This window comes from Chiloscyllium punctatum, chromosome 3, assembly GCF_047496795.1.
Source record: "Chiloscyllium punctatum isolate Juve2018m chromosome 3, sChiPun1.3, whole genome shotgun sequence".
Lineage (NCBI taxonomy): Eukaryota > Metazoa > Chordata > Chondrichthyes > Orectolobiformes > Hemiscylliidae > Chiloscyllium > Chiloscyllium punctatum.
In genome coordinates this window covers 160274809-160298848 of record NC_092741.1, presented here as the reverse complement: position 1 = coordinate 160298848, position 24040 = coordinate 160274809, and the positions used below count along the sequence as shown (strand labels likewise).

At 42.0% G+C, this 24040-nt stretch overlaps 1 protein-coding gene across 1 annotated transcript in view; it reads left to right on the top strand.

The window, feature by feature from the left end:
- Window positions 1-22307, top strand: part of LOC140467200 (trifunctional enzyme subunit alpha, mitochondrial-like) — a 125970-nt gene extending 103663 nt beyond the window's left edge. The window contains exons 16-20 of the mRNA XM_072563399.1: window positions 15165-15233; window positions 18052-18247; window positions 19449-19563; window positions 20970-21115; window positions 22098-22307. Of these exons, the coding sequence (XP_072419500.1) occupies window positions 15165-15233; window positions 18052-18247; window positions 19449-19563; window positions 20970-21115; window positions 22098-22243 (672 nt within the window). The 3' untranslated portion in view covers window positions 22244-22307. The remainder of the gene's footprint in view (window positions 1-15164; window positions 15234-18051; window positions 18248-19448; window positions 19564-20969; window positions 21116-22097) is intronic.
- The last annotated feature ends 1733 nt before the right edge of the window (window positions 22308-24040 follow it).

Sequence of the window (24040 nt, the reverse complement as noted above, 5' to 3'; positions counted from 1 at the left end):
ATTGCAACATTTAGGAGGTATTTGGATGAGTATATGAATAGGAAGGGTTTGGAGGGATATGGGCCAGGTGCTGGCAGGTGGGACTAGATTTGGTTGGGATATCTGGTCGCCATGGACGGATTGGACCGAAGGGTCTGTTTCCATGCTTTACATCTCTTTGACTCACTTGAAATGAGGGCCAACATTCCGTTAGCCTTCCTGACTATCTGCTGCACATGTGTGCTGGTTTTGTGTTTCATTCACAAGTCCCTCCATCCTGGAACAAGTCTGGTGAATCTTCATTGCCATTATGATGATGATACCTTTCTTAGGGTAAGGAGACCAGAACTACACACACTAACCCAGGTGCAGTCAAAGCCTTTATACAATTGAAACAAATGGGCGGCATGGTGGCACAGCAGCTAGCACTGTTGCCTTGCAGCGCTAGAGACCCGGGTTCAATTCCCACCTCAGGCGACTGTGAGGAGTTTGCACATTCTCCCCACCTGGGGGCTTTCTCCAGGTGCTCTGGTTTCCTCCCACAATCCAAAAATGTGCATGTTAGGTGAATTGGCCTTGCTAAATTGCCCGTAGTGCTAGGGGAATGGGTCTGGGTGGGTTGCGCTTTGGCGGGTCGGTGTGGACTCGTTGGGCCGAAGGGCTTGTTTCCACACTAAATAATCTAAAAGACTTCACTGCCCTGTACTCAAATTCTCCTGCAATAAAGGCTAACATTCCACCCGCCTTCCTAATAGTTTGCTGAACCTGCATGTTAACCTGCAGGAGACAGAGGGTAGAGGTGGAAGGGTGCTTTTTGAAATGGAGGGCTGTGTCTAGTGATATTCCACAGGGGTCAGTGCTGAGACCTCTGTTCGTGATCTACATCAAAGATTGGGAGGAAAGTGTTGTGGAAAGCGGGGAGGATTGTCAAAGGATACAGCAGGACATTGATCAGAAATGGCTGGTACATTGGGTCCAGGTCGATGTGTTTGTTGATGGCATGGCACTCATCCACCGATTCTATTAACAAACACATCGACCTGGACCCAATATACCGGCCACTGCAGCGGACAGCTGGAACTGACAACCGGAAGCGGCAGATTCAAACCACTACAAATGCCGGAGGAAACAACACAGAAGTGCTTCACAGGAGGCTCCCAAGCACTGAGGATGTCACCTAGACAGGGGACGAAACGTCTGCAACACAAATTCCCAGCTCGGCGAACAGAACCACAACAACAAGCATCCGAGCTACAAATCTTCTCACAAATTTGTACTACTTAGGCCACACTTGGAATATTGCCTACATTTATGGTCACCACGCTACCAGAAGGATGTAGATAATTTGGAGTGGGTACAGAAAAGGTTTACCAGGATGTTGCTTGGTTTGGGGGGAATGTTAGCTATGAAGGTTGGATAGACTGAGTTTGTTTTCACTGGAACACAGGAGGTTGAGGGGGCGACCTGATAAACGTTTATAAGATTGTGAATGGCATAGATAGAGTGGAAAGTATGTGGCTTTTTCAGTGGGGTGGGGTTAATTACGAGGGGGCACAGGTTTACGGTGCAATGGAGCATGTTTTCAAGAGAGATTTTTCACACGAAAGATGATACTGGGGTGGTGATGGCCTCGTGGCATTATCGCTGGACCGTTAATTCAAGGATGCACATAATGTTCTGGGGATCTGCTTTCGAATCTCAGCACAGCAGATGGTGGAATTTGAATTCAATAAAAATGAAAATCTGGAATTAAGAGTTTAATGATGACCACAGATCCATTGTCAATTGTTAGGAAAAACCCATCTGGTTTACCAATGTCCCTTAGGGAAGGAAACTGCTATCCTTGCCTGGTCTGGCTTACATGTGACTCCAGTGCCAAAGCAATGTGGTTGACTCTTAACTGCCCTCTGGGCAATTAGGGATAGGCAATAAATGCTGGGCCTAGCCAGTGACGCCCTCATCCCGTGACTGAATTTAAAAAAAGAATGAAAGGTGCCTGGAATGCATTGCCACAGGGCATGGTGGAAGCATGACAGCAGCATTCAAGAAGCACTTGGACAAATACATGAATAGGAAGGGAATAGAGGAATATCGATTTGTGTAAGTGAAGTCAGTTTTAGTATGAAAGGGCAAAATATGGTGGCACAAGCTTAGAGGGCTGAAGAGTCTGTTCCTGGTTTATATTGTTCTTTGTTCAGTGACATATTGACATGGACAGCCTTTGTACATTTACATTTTCTAACCTCTTACCATATTTTTAAAAAAATTCTCTGCACATCTGTTTCTCCAACCAAAGTGAATAACCACCTGTTTTTCTCCAGTATGTTCCATCTGTCATGTTCTTGCCGATTCAAGCACTGTAGGTCAATCCACAATGCCGTTGGGAAGGGAATTCAAAGATCAAAACCTTGGAATTCCCTTCCCAACGGCATTGTGGATTGACCTATAGCACTTGGACTGCAGCAGTTCAAGAGGTCAGTGCACCACCACTTTCACAAAAGCAACTAGGAAAGGGCAATAAATACTAGCCCAGCCAGTGATACCCACATCCCACAAATGAATTTTTAAAAAAACACTTTAAATCTTTCTCTCAATGCACTTTCCTGCTTAGCTTTGTATCACCTGCAAATTTGATGATGATTTATTGTCAACTGTACCAAAGTACGGTGAAAAGCTTTGTTTGTGAGCAGTAAAGGCAGATCATAGTGAGCAAGGACATACAGATCATAGGGTGAAAAAAACTTGAACAAAGTAAGACATAGAAGTTATACCTTGTGCTCGGCAAGATCAACATTAATAAGACCATAAGACACTACAACAGATAGTGAGGACAACTGAGAGGGTCGTCGCGGTCTCTCTTCCCTCTATTACAGACATTTACACCACGCTGCATCTGACAGGCTAAGAGCATTGTGGAAGACCCCACACACCCCTCACTCAAACTCGTCTCCCTCCTGCCATCTGGCAGTATCTGTGCAACAGTTTCTTCCCCTGAGCCATCAGGCTCCTTAACACTATGATCAGACTCTATTCCATCGAAAACTCTTTACACAATTTGGAATTGCTGCTAGAATAATGTTTTATTAATTATCTTTCTTTTATTACACTGCAAGTTGCACACCACTGTATCTATTGTCTTGAATTAATGTGCTCTGTGTTTCGCACTGTTTATGCACTTTATACCACCCTTTGTATGATTGTGTAGTTTGTGCTGTCCAGGTAGCGCCATCCTGGAGGAACGCTGCCTTGTTTTTACTGTATCAGTTGTACATGGTAGAAATGACAAATAATGTTACTCCTGACTCATCAGTCTAATAATGGCAGGGAAGAAGCTGTTATTGAACTTGCTGGTATGTGGGTTCAAGCTTCTGTATCTTCTGCCTGACAGAAGGGATTGTAGGAGAGCATTACTAGGATGGGATAGTTCTTTGATGTTGACAGCCTTTCTGTGACAACAAGACATGTAAATTGAGACCATGGATGGAAGGTTGGCTTGGGCTGTGTACACAAACTTCTGTAGTTTCTTAGGATTTGAAAATACTCTCACCTACAAATAATTGATGTGATATTTATGTTGAGCTTCTTGGCTATTGCTGGAGCTGCACCCATTCAGGCAATAGACAATAGGTGCAGGAGTAGGCCATTCTTCCCTTCGAGCCTGCACCACCATTCAATATGATCATGGCTGATCATCCTTAATCAGTATCCTGTTCCTGCCTTATCTCCATAACCCTTGATTCCACTATCCTTGAGAGCTCTATCCAACTCTTTCTTAAATGAATCCAGAGACTGGGCCTCCACTGCCCTCTGGGGAAGAGCATTCCACACAGCCACCACTCTCTCTCTGGGTGAAGAAGTTTCTCCTCATCTCTGTCCTAAATGGTCTACCCCGTATTTTTAAGCTGTGTCCTCTGGCTCGGCACTCACCCATCAGCGGAAACATGTTTCCTGCCGCCAGAGTGTCCTTTAATAATCTTATATGTCTTAATCAGATCCCCTCTCAGTCTTCTAAACTCAAGGGTACACAAGCCCACTCGCTCCAGTCTTTCAGTGTAAGGTAATCCCGTCATTCCAGGAATTGACCTCGTGAACCTATGCTGCACTCCCTCAATAGCCAGAATGTCTTTCCTCAAATTTGGAGACCAGAACTGCACACAGTATTCCAGGTGTGGTCTCACCAGGTCCCTGTACAACTGCAGGAGAACCTCTTTGTTTCTATACTCAATTCATCTTGTTATGAAGGCCAGCATGCTATTAGCCTTCTTCACTACCTGAAAGTTTGGGAGAAGATCTGTAGCTCAGGCACTTGTTGTTGTGGTTCTGTTTGCCGAGCTGGGAATTTGTGTTGCAAACGTTTCGTCCCCTGTCTAGGTGACATCCTCAGTGTTTGGGAGCCTCCTGTGAAGCGCTTCTGTGATATTTCCTCCAGCATTTATAGTGGCTTGTCTCTGCCGCTTCCGGTTGTCAGTTCCAGCTGTCCGCTGCAGTGGCTGGTATATTGGGTCCAGGTCGATGTGTTTGTTAATAGAATCTGTGGATGAGTGCCATGCCATCAACAAACACATCGACCTGGACCCAATATACCGGCCACTGCAGCGGACAGCTGGAACTGACAACCGGAAGTGGCAGAGACAAGCCACTGTAAATGCTGGAGGAAATATCACAGAAGCGCTTCACAGGAGGCTCCCAAGCACTGAGGATTCTTCACTACGTGCTATACCTGCATGCTTACCTTCATTGACTGGTGTACAAGAACACCCAGATCTCTCTGTAATGCCACTTTACCTAAATTGATTCCATTGAGGTAGTAATCTGCCTTCCTGTTCTTGCCACCAAAGTGGATAACCATACATTTATCCACATTAAAGTGCATCTGCCATGCATCTGCCCACTCACCTAACTTGTCCAGGTCACCCTCTAATCTCCTAACATCCTCATCACATTTCACCCTGCCACCCAGCTTTGTATCGCCAGCTTTGTGGGCGGCACGGTGGCACAGTGGTTAGCACTGCTGCCTCACAGCGCCAGAGACCCGGGTTCAATTCCCGCCTCAGGCAACTGACTGTGTGGAGTTTGCACATTCTCCCCGTGTCTACGTGGGTTTCCTCCGGGTGCTCCGGTTTCCTCCCACAGTCACAAAGATGTGCAGGTCAGGTGAATTGGCCATGCTAAATTGCCCGTAGTGTTAGGTAAGGGGTAGATATAGGGGTATGGGTGGGTTGCGCTTCGGCAGGGCGGTGTGGACTTGTTGGGCCGAAGGGCCTGTTTCCACACTGTAAGTAATCTAATCTAATCTAATCTAATCTAATCAAATTTACTAATGTTATTGCTAATACCATCTTCTATATCATTAACATATATTGTAAAAAGCTGCGGTTCTAGTACTGATCCCTGTGGTACCCCACTGGTCACTGCCTGCCATTCCGAAATGGAGCCGTTTATCACTACTCTTTGTTTCCTATCAGCCAACAACTTTCAATCCAAGTTAGTACTTTGCCCCATGCGCCCTAATTTTGCTCACTAACCTCCTATGTGGGACTTTATTAAAAGCTTTCTGAAAGTCCAGGTACACCACATCTACTGGATCTCCCTCGTCCATCTTCAGAGTTACATCCTCAAAAAGTTCCAGAAGATTAGTCAAGCATGATTTCCCCTTCATAAATCCATGCTGACTCTGACCTATCCTGTTACTACTATCCAGATGTGTCGTAATTTCATCCTTTATAATAGACTCCAGCATCTTTCCCACCACTGAGGTCAGACTAACTGGTCTATAATTTCCTGCTTTCTCTCTCCCACCTTTCTTAAAAAGTGGTATACATTAGCCACCCTCCAATCCTCAGGAACCAACCCCGAATGTATCGAACTCTGGAAAATAATCACCAACGCATCTACGATTTCTCGAGCCACCTCCTTCAGTACCCTGGGACGTAGACCATCAGGCCCCGGAGACTTATCAACCTTCAGACCTAACAGTCTCTCCAACACCAATTCCTAGTAAATATAAATTCCCTTAAGTTTGGGTCCTTCAGTCACTGTTACCTCAGGGAGATTGCTTGTATCTTCCCCAGTGAACACCGATCTGAAGTACCAATTAAATTCTTCTGCCATTTCTTTGTTCCCCGTAATATATTCCCCTGTTTCTGCCTTCAAGGGCCCAATTTTAGTCTTCACTATTTTTTTTGTTTTTCACATACCTAAAAAAGCTTTTACTATCCTCCTTTATATTTTGGCCAGTTTATCTTCGTACCTCATTTTTTTCTTTGCGTATTTCCTTCTTAGTAATCCGCTGTTCTTTAAAAGCTTCCCAGTCCTCAGTTTTCCCACTTATCTTTGCTATGTTATACTTTTTCTCTTTTAACTTTATATGTTTCTTAACTTCCCTCGTCAGCCACAGCCACCCATGCCTCCTCCTAGGATCTTTCTTCCTTTTTGGAATGAACTGATCCTGCAACTTCTGCATTATACACAGAAATATCCACCATTGTTCCTCCACTGTCATCCCTGCTATGGTATTGCACCATTGAACTTTGGCTAGCTCCTCCCTCATAGCTCCACAGTTCCCTTTATTCAACAGAAATCTTGTCACTTCTGATTGTACCCTCTCCCTCTCAAATTGCAGATTGAAACTTATTGTATTATGGTCACTACTTCCCAATGGCTCCTTCACTTTGAGGTCCCTGACCAATTCTGGTTTGTTGCACAATACCAGATCCAGAATTGCCTTCTCCCTGGTGGGCTCCAGCACCAGCTGTCCTAAGAATCCATCTCTGAGGCACTCCACAAAGTCTCTCTTGATGTCCAATACCATCCTGATTCTCCCAGTCTACCTGCATGTTGAAATCTCCCATAACAACTGTGGTAACATCTTTGCGACAGGCCAATTTCAGCTCCTCATTCAACTTACATCCGACATCCAGACTACTGTTTGGGGGCCTGGAGATGACTCCCAAGAAGGTCTTTTTACCCTTAGTATTTCTCAGCTCTATCCACACTGGGTCTACATCCCCTGAGTCTAGGTCCCCCCCGTGCAAGGGACTGAATACCCTCCCTTACCAACATGGCCACCTCACCCCCTCTGCCCGTCAGTCTGTCCTTACGATAGCACGTGTAGCCTTGAATATTCATTTCCCAGGCCCTGTCCACTTGAAGCCACGTCTTAGTTATCCCCACAATATCGTATCTGCCAATTTCCAAAAGAGCCTCAAGCTCATCCATCTTATTTCTAATGCTTCGTGCATTCACATATAGTATTTTTAATTTGTTACTGCCCTCACCCTTCCCATCATCTCCTATTTCACTCAACCTTACAGCATGATCCCTTTCTGAGTTTTCTGCCTCATTGATACAGTTGTCTTTCTTGACTTCCCTTGTTCTAACTTTCCCTTCAATTTCCTTCTTAAACATCCAGTTCGTTCCCCCGCTACTTAGTTTAAACGTAACTGTGTTGCAATAGCAAACCTGCCTGCCAAAATGCTGGTCCCTAACCCATTAAGGTGCAAACCGTCTCTCTTGTAGAATTTATGCTTACCACAAAACATACCCCAGTGATCCAAGAATTTAAGGTTCAGGAAACAAGGTTCAGACAGAGTGTTGGAGGGATACAGGATAGCCAGAAGGGAGCTGAAGAAAGGGATTAGGAGAGCTAATAGAGGGCATGAAAAATCTTTGGCAGGTAGGATCAAGGATAACCCCAAGGCCTTTTATGCATATGTGAGAAACGTGAGAATGTCGAGAACAAGGGTAGGTCCGATCAAAGACAGTAGTGGGAGACTGTGTATTGAGTCGGAAGAGATAGGAGAGGTCTTGAATGAGTACTTTTCTTCAGTATTTACAAATGAGAGGGACTGTATTGTTGAAGCGGAGAGTATGAAACGGACTGGTAAGCTAGAGGAGATACTTGTTAGGAAGGAAGATGTGTTGGGCATTTTGAACAACTTGAGGATAGACAAGTCCCCCGGGCCTGACGGGATATATCCTAGGATTATGTGGGAAGCAAGAGAGGAAATTGCAGAACCGTTGGCAATGATCTTTTCGTCTTCACTGTCAATGGGGGTGGTGCCAGGGGACTGGAGAGTGGCGAATATGGTGCCCTTGTTCAAAAAAGGGAATAGGGATAACCCCGGGAATTACAGGCCAGTTAGTCTTACTTCGGTGGGAGGCAAAGTAATGGAAAGGGTACTGAGGGATAGGATTTATGAGTTTCTGGAAAGACACTGCTTGATTAGGGACAGCCAGCACAGATTTGTGAGGGGTAGGTCTTGCCTTACAAGTCTTATTGAATTCTTTGGGGAGGTGACCAAGGATGTGGATGAGGGTAGAGCAGTGGCTGTAGTGTATATGGATTTTAGTAAGGCATTTGATAAGGTTCCCCATGGTAGGCTTATACGGAAAGTAATGAGGCATGGGATAGTGGGAATTTTTTCCAGTTGGATAGAGAACTGGCTAACCGGTCGAAGTCAGAGAGTGGTGATACATGGTAAATATTCAGCCTGGAGCCCAGTTACAAGTGGAGTTCTGCAGGGATCAGTTCTGGGTCCTCTGCTGTTTGTAATTTTTATTAATGACTTGGAAGAGGGAGTCGAAGGGTGGGTCAGTAAATTTGCAGATGATACGAAGATTGGTGGAGTTGTGGATAGTGAGAAGGGCTGTTGTCGGCTGCAAAGGGACTTAGATATGATGCAGAGCTGGGCTGAGGAGTGGCAGATGGAGTTCAACCCTGTCAAGTGTGAGGTTGTCCATTTTGGAAGGACAAATAAGAATGTGGAATACGGGGTTAACGGTAGGGTTCTTAGTAAGGTGGAGGAGCAGAGGGATGTTGGGGTCTATGTTCATAGATCTTTGAAAGTTGCCACTCAGGTGGATACAGCTTGTAAGAGGGCCTATGATCTATTAGCGTTCATTAGCAGAGGGACTGAATTCAAGAGTCGTGAGGTGATGTTGCAGTTGTACAGGACTTTGGTAAGGCCACATTTGGAGTACTGTGTGCAGTTCTGGTTGCTTCATTTTAGGAAAGATGTGGAAGCTTTGGAGAGGGTACAGATGAGATTTACCAGGATGTTGCCTGGAATGGAGAATAGGTCATACGAGGATAGGTTGAGAGTGTTAGGCCTTTTCTCATTGGAACGGCGAAGGATGAGGCGTGACTTGATAGAGGTTTATAAGATGATCAGGGAATAGATAGAGTAGACAGTCAGAGACTTTTTCTCTGGGTACAACAGAGTGTTACAAGGGGACATAAATTTAAGGTGAAGGGTGGAAGGTATAGGGAGGATGTCAGGGGTAGGTTCTTTACCCAGAGAGTGGTGGGGGCATGGAATGCGCTGCCTGTGGGAGTGGCAGAGTCAGAATCATTGGTGACCTTTAAGCGGCAATTGATAGGTACATGGATAGGTGCTTAAGCTAGGACAAATGTTCGGCACAACATTGTGGGCCGAAGGGCCTGTTCTGTGCTGTATTGTTCTATGTTTTAAATCCTTGCTTCCTGCACCAGTTCCCCAGCCACACGTTCAAGTCCATTATTTCCCTGTTTTTGGCCTCACCAGCCCGAGGAACTGGAAGCAAACTGGAGATAACCACCCTGGACATCCTGTTTTTCAGCCTTCTTCCTAGTTCTCCGAAGTTCCGCTGTAGTATGTTCCTCCTCCTCTTCCCGACATCATTTGTGCCGACATGTACCACCACCTCTGGCTCTTCACCTTCGTCCTTGAGGATTTCCTGCACTCTGTCTGTGATGTCATTAACCCTGGCACCAGGAAGGCTACACCCCATCCTTAAGTCCCGTCTGCTGCCACAAAAATCCGGGAAGTTTTTCCATCTCACATGTTCCTGACTTGTGTCCTGTGAAGGATGGACAGACATTGGGGAGACAGGAGGTCAGTGGTGCAGAATGCCTAGCCTCTGATCTCCTTTCATAGCCAAATTATTTATGGGACTTCTTTAGTTTCTGATCAATGGTAACTCCTAGGATGTTGATAGGTGGCGTTCCCATCACACAATATCGCACTGTCAGAGATACAAATGTTGTTTGGTTTAGTTAACTTTTTTTTAAACAACACCATTCATCTAATTATTAAGGCTATTATTCAAGAATATTGGTGCTTACATTGGCGACTTTTTGGATTCTGTTTGTCTACATCAATAAAGACTCAATGTCATTTTATCTTGATTTGTTTTTAAACAAATCATTGTTTAGTTCTATTCTGAATGATAGGTATGGACTTATGCAATCATAAATGTCAGTGATCGATCAGCTAATTGTTTGAGATTTTATATTAATTCTTGCATTAGAGCTAACAAGGTTATAAGTCTAACAGTTTTAAATGTAATTTTTAATTAGTCATAAAGATGTACAGCACGGAAACAGACCCTACGGTCCAACTCGTCTATGCTGACCAGATATCCCAACCTAATCTAGTCCCACTTGCCAGCACCTAGCTCATATCCCTCCAAACCCTTCCCATTCATATACCCATCCAAATGCCTTTAAATGTCGCAATTGTACCAGCCTCCATCACTTCCATATACGTACCACCCTCTGCGTGAAAAGGTTGGCCCTTCGGTCTCTTTTATATCTTTCCCCCTCACCCTAAACCTATGCCCTCTAGTTCTGAACTCCCCCCACCCTCAGGGAAAAGACTTTGTCTATTTATCCTAACTATGCCATTCATGATTTTATAAACCTCTATGAGGTCACCCCTCGGCCTCTGACGCTCCAGAGAAAATAGTCACAGTCTATTCAACCTCTCCCTATAGCTCAAATCCTCCAACCCTGGCAACATCCTTGTAAATCTTTTCTGAGCCCTTTCAAGTTTCACAACATCCTTCCGATAGGAAGGAGATCAGAATTGAACTCCATATTCCAAAAGTGGCCTAACCAATGTCCTGTATCACCACAACATGACTTTACAACTCCTGTACTCCATGCTCTGATCAATAAAAGAAAGCATGTCAAATGTCGCCTTCACTATCCTATCTACTAGTGACTCTACTTTCAAAGAGCTATGAACCTGCACTCCAAGGTCTCTTTGTTCAGCAACATTCTCTCGGACCTTACCATTAAGTGTGTAATACCTGCTAAGATTCTAATACCTGCTTTTCCAAAATGCAGCACCTTGAATTTATCTGAATTAAACTCCATCTGCCACTTCTCAGCCCATTGACCCATCAGGTCAAGATCCTGTTGTAATCTGAGGTAACCCTCTTCACTGTCCACTACACCCCAATTTTAGTGTCATCTGCAAACTTACTAACTATACCTCTTATGCTCGCATCCAAATCATTTATGTAAATGATAAAAAGTAGTGGACCCAAGGCCAGTCCTGTGGCACTCCAGTAGTCACAGGCCTCCAGTCTGAAAAACAACGCTCTACCACCACCCTCTGTCTTCCACCTTCAAGCCATTTCTGCATCCAGATGGCTAGGTCTCCCTGTATTCCTTGAGATCTAACTTTGCTAACCAGTCTCCCAGGGGAACCTTGTTGAACGCCTTACTGAAGTCCATATAGATCAGACCTACCGCTCTGCCCTCATCAATCCTCTTTGTTACTTCAAAAGAACTCAATCAAATTCGTGAGACATGATTTCCCAAGCACTGTCTTGTTGATTATCCCTAATCAGTCCTTGCCTTTCCAAATACGTGTACATCCTGTCCCTCAGGGTTCCCTCCAACAACCTGCCCACCACCGATGTTAGGCTCACCGGTCGAAAGTTCCCTGGCTTGTCCTTACTACCTTTCTTAAATAGTGGCACCATGTTAGCCAACCTCCACTCTTCTGGCACCTCACCTGTGACTATTGATGATACAAATACCTCAGCAAGGGGTCCAACAATCACTTCCCGAACTTCCCATAGACTTCTAGGGTACAGCTGATCAGGTCCTGGGGGTTTATCCACTTCATTGATTCTCGAGACATCCATCACTTCCTTCTCTCTAATATGGACATTTTTCAAGATGTTACCATCTATTTCCCTACATTCTATATCTTCCATGTCCTTTTCCACAGTAAACACTGATGCAAAATACTCATTTAGGATCCCCACCACAAACCTCCCCCCTTTCTCCCCCCCCCCCCCCCCCCCCGCCCCTCCACCCCCAACCCATCTCTTGCAGCAGCTCCAAACAAAAGCTGGCTTGCTGAAATTTGAGGGGCTCTATTCTCTCCCTAGTTACCCTTTTATAATGTATTTGCAAAAACCCTTTGGATTCTCCTTTAACTTTCATTTGCCAGAGCTATTTCATGTCCCCTTTTTCCCTTCTGATTTCTCTGTTAAGTATACTCCTACTGCCTTTATACTCTTCTAAGGATTTATTTGATCTATCTAGTCTGTACCTTACATATGCTTCCTTATTTTTCTTAACCAAACCCTCAAATTCTTTCATGATCCATCATTCCCTACACCTACCAGCCTTTCCTTTCACCCCAACAGGAATATACTGTCTCTGGACTCTCGTTATCTCATTTCTGAAGGCTTCCCATTTTCCAGCTGCCCCTATACCTGCAAACATCTGCCCTGAGTCAGCTTTTGAAAGTTCTTGCATAATACTGTCAAAATTAGCCTTCCTCCAATTTAGAACTTCAACTTCTGGATCTGGTCTATCCTTTTCCATCACTATTTTAAATCTAATATTATAATGGTTGCTGGCCCCAAAATGCTCCCCTGCCCTGCCTTATTTCCCAAGAGTAGGTCAATTTTTGCACCTTCTCTAGTAGGTGCATCCACATACTGAATCAGAAATGTTCTTGTGCATGCTTAACAAATTCCTCTCCATCTAAACCCTATGGCAGTCCCAGTCTATTTCCCAGTTTGGAAAGTTAAAATCCCATAACCACTCTGTAAGAATAATAGATAACTGCAATCTCCTTAAGTCTGTTTCTCAATTTCCTGCTGACTATTGGGGGGGGGGGGGGGTCTATAATATGATCCCAATAAGGTGATCATCCCTTTCTCATTTCTCAGTTCTACCCAAATAACTTCCCTGGATGTATTTCCAGGGATCGCCTCCCTCAGTACAGCTGTAAAATTATCCCTTATCAAAAACACCACTCCCCTCCTCTCTTGCCTCCCTTTCTGTCTTTCCAGTAGCACTTGTATCTTGGAACATTAAGCTTCCAGACCTGATCATCCTTGAGCCACATTTCTGTAATTGCTATGATATCCCAGTTCTATGTTCCTAACCATGCCCTGAGTTCATCTGCCTTCTCTGTTAGGCCTTGTGCTTTGAAATAAATGCAGTTTAATTTATCAGTCCTGCTTTGTCCCTGCCTGCCCTGACTGTTTGACTTTCTTCTGTTCTCAAGTGTACCAGTCTCAGATTGGTCTCTTCCTTCACTATCTCCGATTCCCACCACCTCCTTTCCCCCCAAAAAAACCTATTAGAGCAAATCTCCCTGCCAGTATATTAGTCCCTTCCAATTCAGGTGCAATCCGTCAATGTCCTGCTCCTTTATTTCAAAACAGAATTGCTCTAAATGGCAAGAGTACATTTATTGATGAAGCTCCTTAATGTCACACTGTCACCTGCAGATTTGATGTCAAGTTCAGTCCCTCTCACCTCACCTCACCTCACCTCTTGGAGTTTAGCTTTTTAATCATGTTTAAACCAAAGTTGTATTGCAGTTAAGAGCTGAGTGACTCTGGTTAAATCGGAACACAGCAACAGTGAGCAGGTTAATACTTAGCAAGTGCTCTGTTTTTAGCACTGTCGATGACCCCTTTGGTTACTCATTACTGAGACTACACTGATGGGGCAATAATTTGACCTGGATGGTTTTCTTTTTCAGGTAGATAACAATGTTGGAGCAATAATGCAACAGCTTGCAACATGGTCTGAAGCAGTGCCTGCAGTAGTATTGGCACATGTTGTCAGGGCTGCTACCCTTTGCAGTATCTAGTGACACAAGTCATTTCTTGGTGTCTTGTGGATTGAATCAAGTTAGCTGAAACCCAGCATCACAGATGCCAGTCATCTATGGAGAAACCAGTTTGGGAGCATCAACCTGGCACCTCTGGCTGAAGATTGTTTCAAATTATTCAACCTTCCTTTTACATTGAAGTGCTGGGCTACCTCACCATTGATAATGGGGTTATTTGAGGAGCCACCTGCTTCAAAGAATTGGTAATTGTCCACTGCCATTCAGGGCTCAATGTGGCAGGACTGCACATCCTTGTGTGCCAAATAGCATAAGCAATGATTCCACACTCTAGATCTTATTTATTGGTTGTGGAATCATTTAGCCTTGTCTGTCTCTCCTTGCTTAGGCTATTTGGCACACAAGTAGTCATTGTTTTGTTCATTCAACAGGTTGATATCTCATTTTTAGATATAACTACTGCTTCTGGCATGTCCTCCTACAGTTTTTATTGAACTAATGTTTAGCCTCTGGCTTGATGATAATGTTAGAGTAGGAATTGACTAGTCTGTGAAACAGCTCTCTCAATTTTGGGACTAGTTTACAGATATTAGTAAGCAGCACTTTAAAGGGTCGATTGGGCTCAGTTTGCTCACTTCCACAACCTAGGTCAAGATCAGGTGTTTGGTCCAGTCTTTTTTTTTTCAGGCTTTCTCGTGATTAATGAAATGGAGTGGCTTGCTAGGCCTTTTCAGAGGGCATTTAAGATTCAACCACATTGCTGTGAGTCTCTAGTTACATATAAGCAAGATCAAGTAAGAACAAGTTTTCCTTCCCTAAAAGGAATGAGAAACCAGAAGAGTTGTTATAGCAATGGTTTCGCAGTCATTGTTAGACTTTTCCAGATTTTGGTTGATGTTAAATTCTGCCATTTGGGATTTGAACACAGGTCCTGAGAGCATTGCCTGTGTCTTTGGATTACAAGTCCACCAAATGTAACACTTTGATTCCTGTGTACCCTGTTTAGTTTTAATCAAAGCTTCTTAATTCAAATCATCTTCTACATTGATTTAACTTCGACCACATCACTCAAGTCAGAGACCTATCACAATTTATAAGATTAACCACCGTGTCTAAGTACTGCTTTGAAGATTTGTATAAGTTTTTGAAACTTCAAGGGCTTTTCATTCACTCCAAAATTTTCCCGATTTATGGAAGAATATGTTCTGGTTAGAGGCCTTGAAGCATCTGTTTCAAGTGTTTGTTTTTATGTGATCAAGAGACTTTTGACCCTCAAATATTTGAATTAAACGATAACTTTACCTTCATTAGGATGGCCCTGGCTTTTATACAACAAGATGTCTTGCACCTACATTGGCAGAAGCACTCAGAGTCTTGCAGGTAAGTTTCTTTAAAACATTTTAGATTGAATTAAAAATGTTGTCTGCCATAAAGGTTTTCCTTTTTATTTATTGAAAAATTGTTTAACATGTAATTTTAGCTTTTCGTGAACGTAATCTTTTTCAAGACATTCCAAACAAAAATGCAGCATTGTATTAAAAGTGTGCAGTGTTTCTGCTATAATCCTTGTAAATTTTACACTGCGAAAGAAACTTACTCTGTTCAATCATAGTTTATTCATTAATTATTATAAACTCTGCTCAAAGCCATAGAGTTATACAGCTGAGAAACAGGCCTTTCGGCCCACCATGTCTGTGCTGACTGACAAAAGCCAAACTACACTAATCTCATTTACCTGCACTTGGTCCATAGTCTGTGGTCTAGTTCCTGACATTTTAAGTGTTCATCCAGATGCTTCTCAAATGTTGCAAGAGTACCTACCTTCAACACCCTCTCAGGCAGCATGTTCCATATTTCTATCACACTTTGGATTTTTTTTTTCCCTCAACTCTCATCCAAACTAAATGCTGCTTACCTTAAACCTCTGCACCAGTCTTAGACTCATTTGCCATGGGGAAAAGATTCTCATGATCTATTCTGTCAATGCCTTTCATGATTTTGTACACCTCAGTCAGATTTCCTCCTTCAGCCTCCTTTGCTCCGGGGACTCAGTCAATTAGTCTCTCCTTATAACTGACACTTTTCAGCCTAGGCAACATCCTAGGGAATGTCCTCTGCAATACAATCGTGTCCTTCCAATAGGGTGCAGCCAGAACTGCACGCAGTATTCCATCTTTGGTTTAACCATTATTGCTCCTATATTCTATGTAATCTGTCTGCTACCTTCATCACCCTGTGTATCTGTGCTGATACCTTCAGAGGTCTGTGGATTTGTGAACCAAGGCCCCTTTGTTCCTTAGTCCTCGAGAAGCAGAGAGACCTACCATTGCCTTATTAGATTTCCAAAAATGCATCTCCTCTCATTTGTCAGCATTAAATTCCATCTGCGATAGCTCTGCCCAGTTTATCAGCTGATGAATATCAGACTGTGACCTGAAACCATCCTCATTATCAACACCACCACCAATTTCTGTGTCATCTGCAAGCTTCTAATTGTACCTTCTACATTGGCATCCAAGCTATTAATACCTATAACAAGAGTCCCAACAACAATCACTGTGGTACATTGCTTATCACAAGCCTCCAATCACAAAAACATTCTTCCACCATAACCCTTGCCTCCTATTTGCGAGCCAATTTTGGTTCCAGTTTACAAACTTGAGTTGGATTCCATCGACTCTTACCTTTTGGATCAGCCTTCCACATGGGACATTGTCAAAGACTGTTAACACCAGTCTAGAATACCATGGTTCTGGATGTAGGTATGCTCGCTGAGCTAGAATACTGTAGTTCTGCTAGTGAAAATTTAAAGTCCAGAAGACACAGGAACAGAAGTAGACCATTCAGCCCATTGAGTCTGCAGCACCATTCAGTGACATCATGGATAATTGTGATGATGCTGTCACTTTAAGAAGGTTATTTTGTCCTTGGGCTTTGTTCAAGAGAGGTCATAAAGGCAGAGGTGTCGAAATGTCTACTTTAACAATGACATGGGAGTGACCAGTTTTTCCTGTCCCATTTATTTTCTAGTTTGGCATAGTTGGAGCAGTGAGAAACTGCTGCAGTACAGAAAGGTTCCATGCTTCAGCTGTTTCCTGGCTGACTTGTCTCTCTGAAATCTGTCCTGCCTGTAAGAACTTGTGTTGAATTTAACTTTTGCCAAGGGGTGTGTTTATGGGACATTATGAGAATCGGAACAGCTCCTTAGTTAAATTGCTGTGTCGGGTCAGTTAAGTTTTCCAAGAGTTAAGTGATTCTAAATTCCGTTTTCTTTTGTTCGTGTTTCAACTGTAGTGTAAAAACTGTTTTAAAAATAATGGATAGGCAATTTTGAACAGAGTTGAGGAGCAACCTCTTCACCCAGAGAGTGGTGGATATATGGAATGCTCTGCCCCAGAAGGCATTGGAGGCCAAGTCTCTGGATACTTTCAAAAAAGAGATGAATAGAGCTCTTAGAACTAGTGGAATCAAGGGTCATGGGGATAAGGCAGGAACAGGATACTGATTGTGGATTACCATGATCATAATGAATGGTGGTAATGGCTCGAAGGGCCGAATGGCCTACTTCTGCACCTATTGTCTATTGTTTAAATAAACTCTGTTTTGCTTAAAGCCAAGTGGTTTGACCAGCTGCATCAACCTGGAATATCCACTTCACATCTGCCTTTAAAATAATAAAAAGTTAGGCTCTGGGCTGCCTCCTTAAAATATTCTGAGAGGGTCTGGCCTGGTCCACAACATAATCTAATCATATACTTTCTTTTGATACCTCTTACAATCTTTTCCCATCTTTTGCAATCACAAGTCACAGTTTAAGTGAACAACTTCATTTGTCATAGTGTAGCTACAAATGCTGTAAACATTGCTTTAATAATAATGTCATGAAATTTTGTGGACAATTTAAAATTTGGGCTCTGCATGAGCTTTCATTTTGACAATTTTTCAGAAGGGTTCTGTTTAGGCTTTTCCATGTTCATTTTACCATTGCCAATTTATTTTGAATTTAAGAGGGCTATTTGTCTCTCACTCCATTAAAATTCTCCTAGCTGTACTTCACATTAGTTATACAGTACACTTCTTCATATTTAATATGACATTTTCTGTTAATGTTTTGAGGTATTTGGATGATGTTTGTGAGCAAAATGCACTTTTGTTTATTGGAATTTGCACCTAAGATACTAATTACTTGCATTTCAAGGAGCATGCTGATCCAAAGAAACTAGATGCAGTTACAACTGGTTATGGGTTTCCTGTCGGCACTGCCACACTGATTGATGAAGTTGGTATTGATGTCGCAGCACACGTTGCAGAAGATTTGGGAAAAGTTTTTGGCTCTCGAATGGCAGGTGGAAGTGCTGAACTTTTAAAGGAGATGGTGGCAAAGGGATTTTTAGGTAAGCAAATTCAACTGTGGTGTGAAAAAAAAACTATAGATACCATTATGGAGAAAATTCTTTATTAACAATACGACTGAATAGGATGTTGTCCCCAAATATTTGGAGTCACCTACAAGTTGTTTCCTCAAACCATGTGCTATTTGTTTTCACCTAGCTCTGGTGCAGTACACAGTCAGATTCTAGAGCTGCAGCTCAGCTGTGTTTCACAGTAAGAATAAATTCAGCTCTTTATTTATCAATGGACTGCTTTACAATCCGTTATCTAGCTGTCTTCAAGTTTTCCTTGCTCTTGCTTTCGTAGCTGATTCAATACTGCTGCTCCTGTTTTATGCATTAAATTCCTTTGTCAATTTGTGTTGTTGCATCCAAATCTTACACAGCATCTCATATGAGTTGATTGATCAGAAGAATTTCACTTGCCTATTTTTCATCTAGCCTGTTCTAGCTGATTCCGTGTAATTGTCCATAATTTGTCTTAAGTGTTCAGTTTATTCCTAATTCTTTTCTTGACTATCCAAAAAAACCTATTGCAAAACTAATTCTGAATGATTTGGTGTTACTCAATTTTCCACCGTTTTGTGGGCTTAGTCTCTGCAGTTGAGTACCTTCCATTGTTATGTACATGATGTAACAATCTCTGCTTCAGTAGTTACTTGTGATGGAAGCATTTTGTGCCAGAGCCTTCTATTCTTCTACCCTCCCACTATAGTTACTTTCAGTGAGGTTACATGATCTCCATTATTCCCATGGTAGTAACAATCTTTCACATTTTTTTTATCAAAGTCCTCAGATTTCACTTGATTCTTCATTGTTGATTTCTGAATATTGTTTCCACTCACCCCATTCTGCAGTCTGCATGAAATTCTGGACACCGTATAGTAGCCATTACCAAACGTTCGCCTGCATCCCTGATGTGCATTGCAAAATAAGCAGAAATCAACTGAACAAGGAGTAGATTGTCAACCCTTTCATAATCATCTCTCGAACTTGGTTCAGGGAAATTATTCACAACGGTAGGGATTTCAAATACCAGTGAACCCAACTTAAATTTCATTAGTTTTGTATTCCTATTTTCATTTTTATCGCTGCTGAAACAGTTAGATGTTACTCTAACAATTGAGAGTTGTTGGCCTCTGATTCCAATTTACCAGAATTTTTTTTAAAAAGTCGATTTCAGTTTTAATGCCTTCAATTTCAGGTCGTAAGACAGGGAAAGGTTGCTTCATTTATCAGGCAGGTGTGAAAGGCAAAACTTTGAATCCAGGTGCGAAGGAAATTTTCGAACGTTTTAAGCTGCCTGCTAACCTTGAAGTGTAAGTAAAATGCAAAATACTTTACAAATATAGTTTAATCTGTATTCACTGTAATCTGTATTCCATAGTTCATGATAACCCTGGCCAACAAATAGCTGCTAATAAATAGTTCAGTAACTTCTTTTGAAGTCAGCATTTCTAAAGCATCTTTGTCCTCAGAATGTTCTAATGGGCTTTTACAGCCAATGAATTATGTTTGAAATGCTGTCACCATTGTTTAGAACCAGATCTGTGTAGGGGGCCTGTCTGCCTGATGTGAGGAGATCAAGGATAAAGAAATAAGTGGCTTGCATTTATGTAATGACTTTCATAACTAAAGGATTTTCACAAATATTTAGCAACCAGTGACATATTTTTTGTGAGCATCAGTTAGCTCAGGTAACTGGATGGCTGGTTTGTGATACAGATTAGTACCAACAGCGTGGGTTCAGTTCCCACAGTGAGGTTACCATCTCATCATCTCCCTTCTCCTGAGGCATGATGACCTTCAGGTTAAACCACCACCTGAGAGAGCAGCCCTATGATCTGGTAAGACTTTTACCTTATTTTTGAAGACTATATATATTGTAACTATACCCTCTAAACTGTATTGTTGAGCATCTGGTAGAAATCCACACAGTACCACACATGGCACAAATAAGGATAAAAACAAAAAATGAAGGATCACTTAAGAACTACTTCCCACCTGGGCTGCAGGTGGGACAAAAAGATCTTGCCTGATCAGTTGGTAAATAGTTCAGGCTGATCTGCACTGATCTGCACACGATTTGGTCGTGAAGAGAATACGGGACTGCTTGAGAGCCACCCTTGTTTCACCCTATGACTCCCAATCAACAATGCTCGCCTGTTCCTGAATGGCTTTCCATTCTGCAGATTTGGGGATGCTGTACCAGCATCAGCCACAGCCACCTCCACATTGCTGTCGAATGATGGAGCTGCTACTCTGGCAGGAAATTCTTGGTGGGCAAACTACCTCATTTCAGGTCCTGATCCTAGTCTGAAGGCTGCTGGCAATCAATTAGGTGCCTGAGATGACTAGAAGATCTGGTGACAGGGTGTGGGTTTTTCTCTGGCAAAAGTGAGGACTGCAGATGCTGGAGATTAGAGTTGTGTGGTGCTGGAAAAGCACCGCAGGTCAGGCAGCATCCGAGGACCAGGAGAATCGACATTTCAGGCAAAGCCCTTCATCAGGAATGAGGATTCTTGTGGGTTTCTCCTACTAATCTCATCATGTTATTGGACCAAGTCTGAAAGCCATATGTTCCATGCATAGTGTACTTTGATTTTGTGGGGAAAATGTGCAGATTTGTTGGCATGCAATTTTTGGACCAACAATTTGTAGTACTGTATTCTATATTCTGTTTGTTTAGATCGAGAATTTATTGACTCATTTTCTTCATTTTCAGTTCATCAGATGAAGATATTCAGTTGCGACTGGTGTCAAGATTTGTGAACGAGGCAGTATTGTGCCTGCAAGATGGAATATTAAATGACCCCACTGAGGGAGACATTGGTGCTGTTTTTGGACTAGGGTTCCCACCTTGCCTTGGAGGTAAACTAGTTGCTGCAGTGGAAAGGATCCATTACTCTGCATGAGCTAATTTGGGGTTGCTCAGTGGCTAACACTGCTGCCTCACAGCACCAGGGACCTGGGTTCAATTCCCATATTGGGTGACTGCCTGTGTGAAGTTTGTACATTCTCCCCACATCTGCATGGGTTTCCTACAAGGTGCTCCAGTTTCCCCTCTCAATCCACAGATGTGCTTGTCAGGTGAATTGGCCATGCTAAATTGCCTATAGTGTTAGGTGCATTAGTCAGGGGTAAATATAGGGTAGGGGAATGGGTCTGGGTGGGTTACTCTTCGGTCGGTGTGGATGTGTTAGGCCGAAAAACCTGTTTCCATACTGTAGGGAATGTAATCTAATCAAATCAGCCATTGTGTTTTTCTAGAACTGAAAACTTAAATAGCAATTTGTTTTTTTACATTGTGTCAAATGCTCCCAATGGATCGTTTAAAGCATGTTCACCTTAATTTCGATAGAAAATTCCATGAAATTTTATCTAAGGAAATAGTTTGTAATTGTACAAAATTGCTAAACTTATTTGTCCTTTTATTCTCTTCAAGTTCTAAACACTTTTCTGAAGTGAAGTAATAATTGCAAGAGACCAATTGTTTTCATTTGTTACATTTTCTACTTAAAAATATAGTGTTAGAAATACATTGATTAGAATGACACTTGCAAAACTTTTTCTCAATATGGCCCCACTTTGAGTCTCAAATTGTGATAACCCCTCAGTGAGAATTGAGAAAGCATGGGCCTGTTACAGTGGTAGCACTGTGCTGCCTCAGATTACAATCTTAAAATTTCAGATCGTGACCTCAAATGGTTTCCAAACCCCAATTTTAAAGAAGCCTTGGTCTAAAATATCAAAGGTCCTAACAAAGTGGCCAGCCCAGTGGTAATGATTTTACTTTTAAATTAAATGGAAATAGAATGCAACTAATTTTTAAATGGGGTTTTTTCTACTTTAGGACCATTCAAATTTTTGGATGCCTATGGAGCAAACAAACTAGTTGACAAAATGAAAAAATATGAAAGTGTTTACGGCAGTGAATTCTCACCTTGCCAGATGTTGCTGGATTATGCGAAGGACACAAGCAAAAAATTCCGTCACTAAGATGAAGATGAAACGTGTACCTAACTCCAGGACAAATCTAATAAAAATATATATAAATGCTGAATGTGATTATTTTCAAAAGTTTGCAATCACGGTTCTTGTATACATGAGAGTTTTATCGAAACATTTGATTAACATCAAATGAGATCCAGTCTGAGTATAGCCATTTTTAATACAAGATATTTTAGCTTTAGTCCGTGCCTTTAATCACAACTTATTTGCCATCACTCCTGCATAATTTTTAATACTGTTCAATGTTCTTAATATTTTTAAAGATTTGTTTCCTGCAATTTGTTTGTGAAGTCTGGGAAGTTCATATCAAATTTGCCTACTCCTCGTGAGTAGCAGTAAGGCCATTCCAATGCAATATTTTAGACATTTAAAAAATTATCATACTTTTACCATTATTTAACAATGCTAAACTGCCATTGTTTTTTACCATGTTTTAAAGAAATGTGGGTTGGCAGTTGAGCACTAAAATCTTTTGTAAGTGGAGGAAGGACTCCTTAAATTTGTTTACCATTGGATTTAACAGTTGAACATCGGTTTTAAATGAAGCAATTTAATGATTTAACTAGAGAGAAATTGTTGTTGTGTTTCCAAAGCTGTTGTCCAGATTTAGCATTAATTTTCTATTGATCAGCTAAAGACATACCAAACACTACTTATAACATTATTTCATTTTTAAAAAATTGATACCTGCTGCAAGGCTGCTCTTTCATGATTGGGCTAATGGAGCTGTCACACAGTTTAGTTAGTATCACTAATAATGATTTTGCTAAGGCACATGAACAAGGACAGTCTAGCTTCTGATGGGAAAATAGCTAATGCTCTTTTGCCAATTTCCCTATTTGTATTTGAAATACACTGGAAACTGCACATAAGGTGTGGCTTTGATGTTGCCATGTTTAGGCGACTGACTGTGTGGAGTTTGTACATTCTCCCGTGTCTGCGTGGGTTTCCTCCTGGTGCTCCGGTTTCCTCCCACTGTCCAAAGATGTGCAGGTCAGGTGAATTGGCCATGCTAAATTGCCCGTAGTGTTAGGTAAGGGGTAAATGTAGGGGAATGGGTGGGTTACGCTTTGGTGGGTCAGTGTGGACTTGTTGGGCCGAAGGGCCTGTTTCCACACTGTGTAAGTAATCTAATCTAATGGAAGCATGGCGGACATAGTCTTCTAGGCTTACACATGAAGACTTGAAGATTGTAGGGTGGTCTGCAGTTTGTGATGTCCAGCCAGGAGGGCTGTCCCTCAACAGAATCTTAATATGAATCTTCATAACGTGTGATTTTTTTTTTAAACAAAAAAATTAATCAGCTTCTAGACTAGGTAGTCTGATTATGGTATATTTAAATATTTGGGGAATCATTTACCTCAGTGTAGATTTTGCATTGGTAGAATTCCTGAATATCAAAATACATTTGGAAAAATGCACATATAATATGTGAATCATTCCATGACATTGGTTATATTTTTGTTTTGTACTTATCAGGTGGAATTTAAAATTCCATCTGATCCAATTTACTTGCAAGGTATTTAGCCGAATTGTTTATAAGATGTTTTCAGTTAGTATGTGTCAAAATAAAGAAACGATCCTGGCTAAAACAGATTTGAGAGTCAAAATAATTTACATTACATTAACAATGTAAATCAATTTTTATTTGCCACTAAAGATAAGTAATTCTGATTCAATATGTTGATGACCTAATTTTAATGGCAGGAGTCCTTCTTATCAAGCCATTTCCTTCACATTTGTAAATTGAATAATATTGGATCTCTCCTTATTGACGTATTAGAC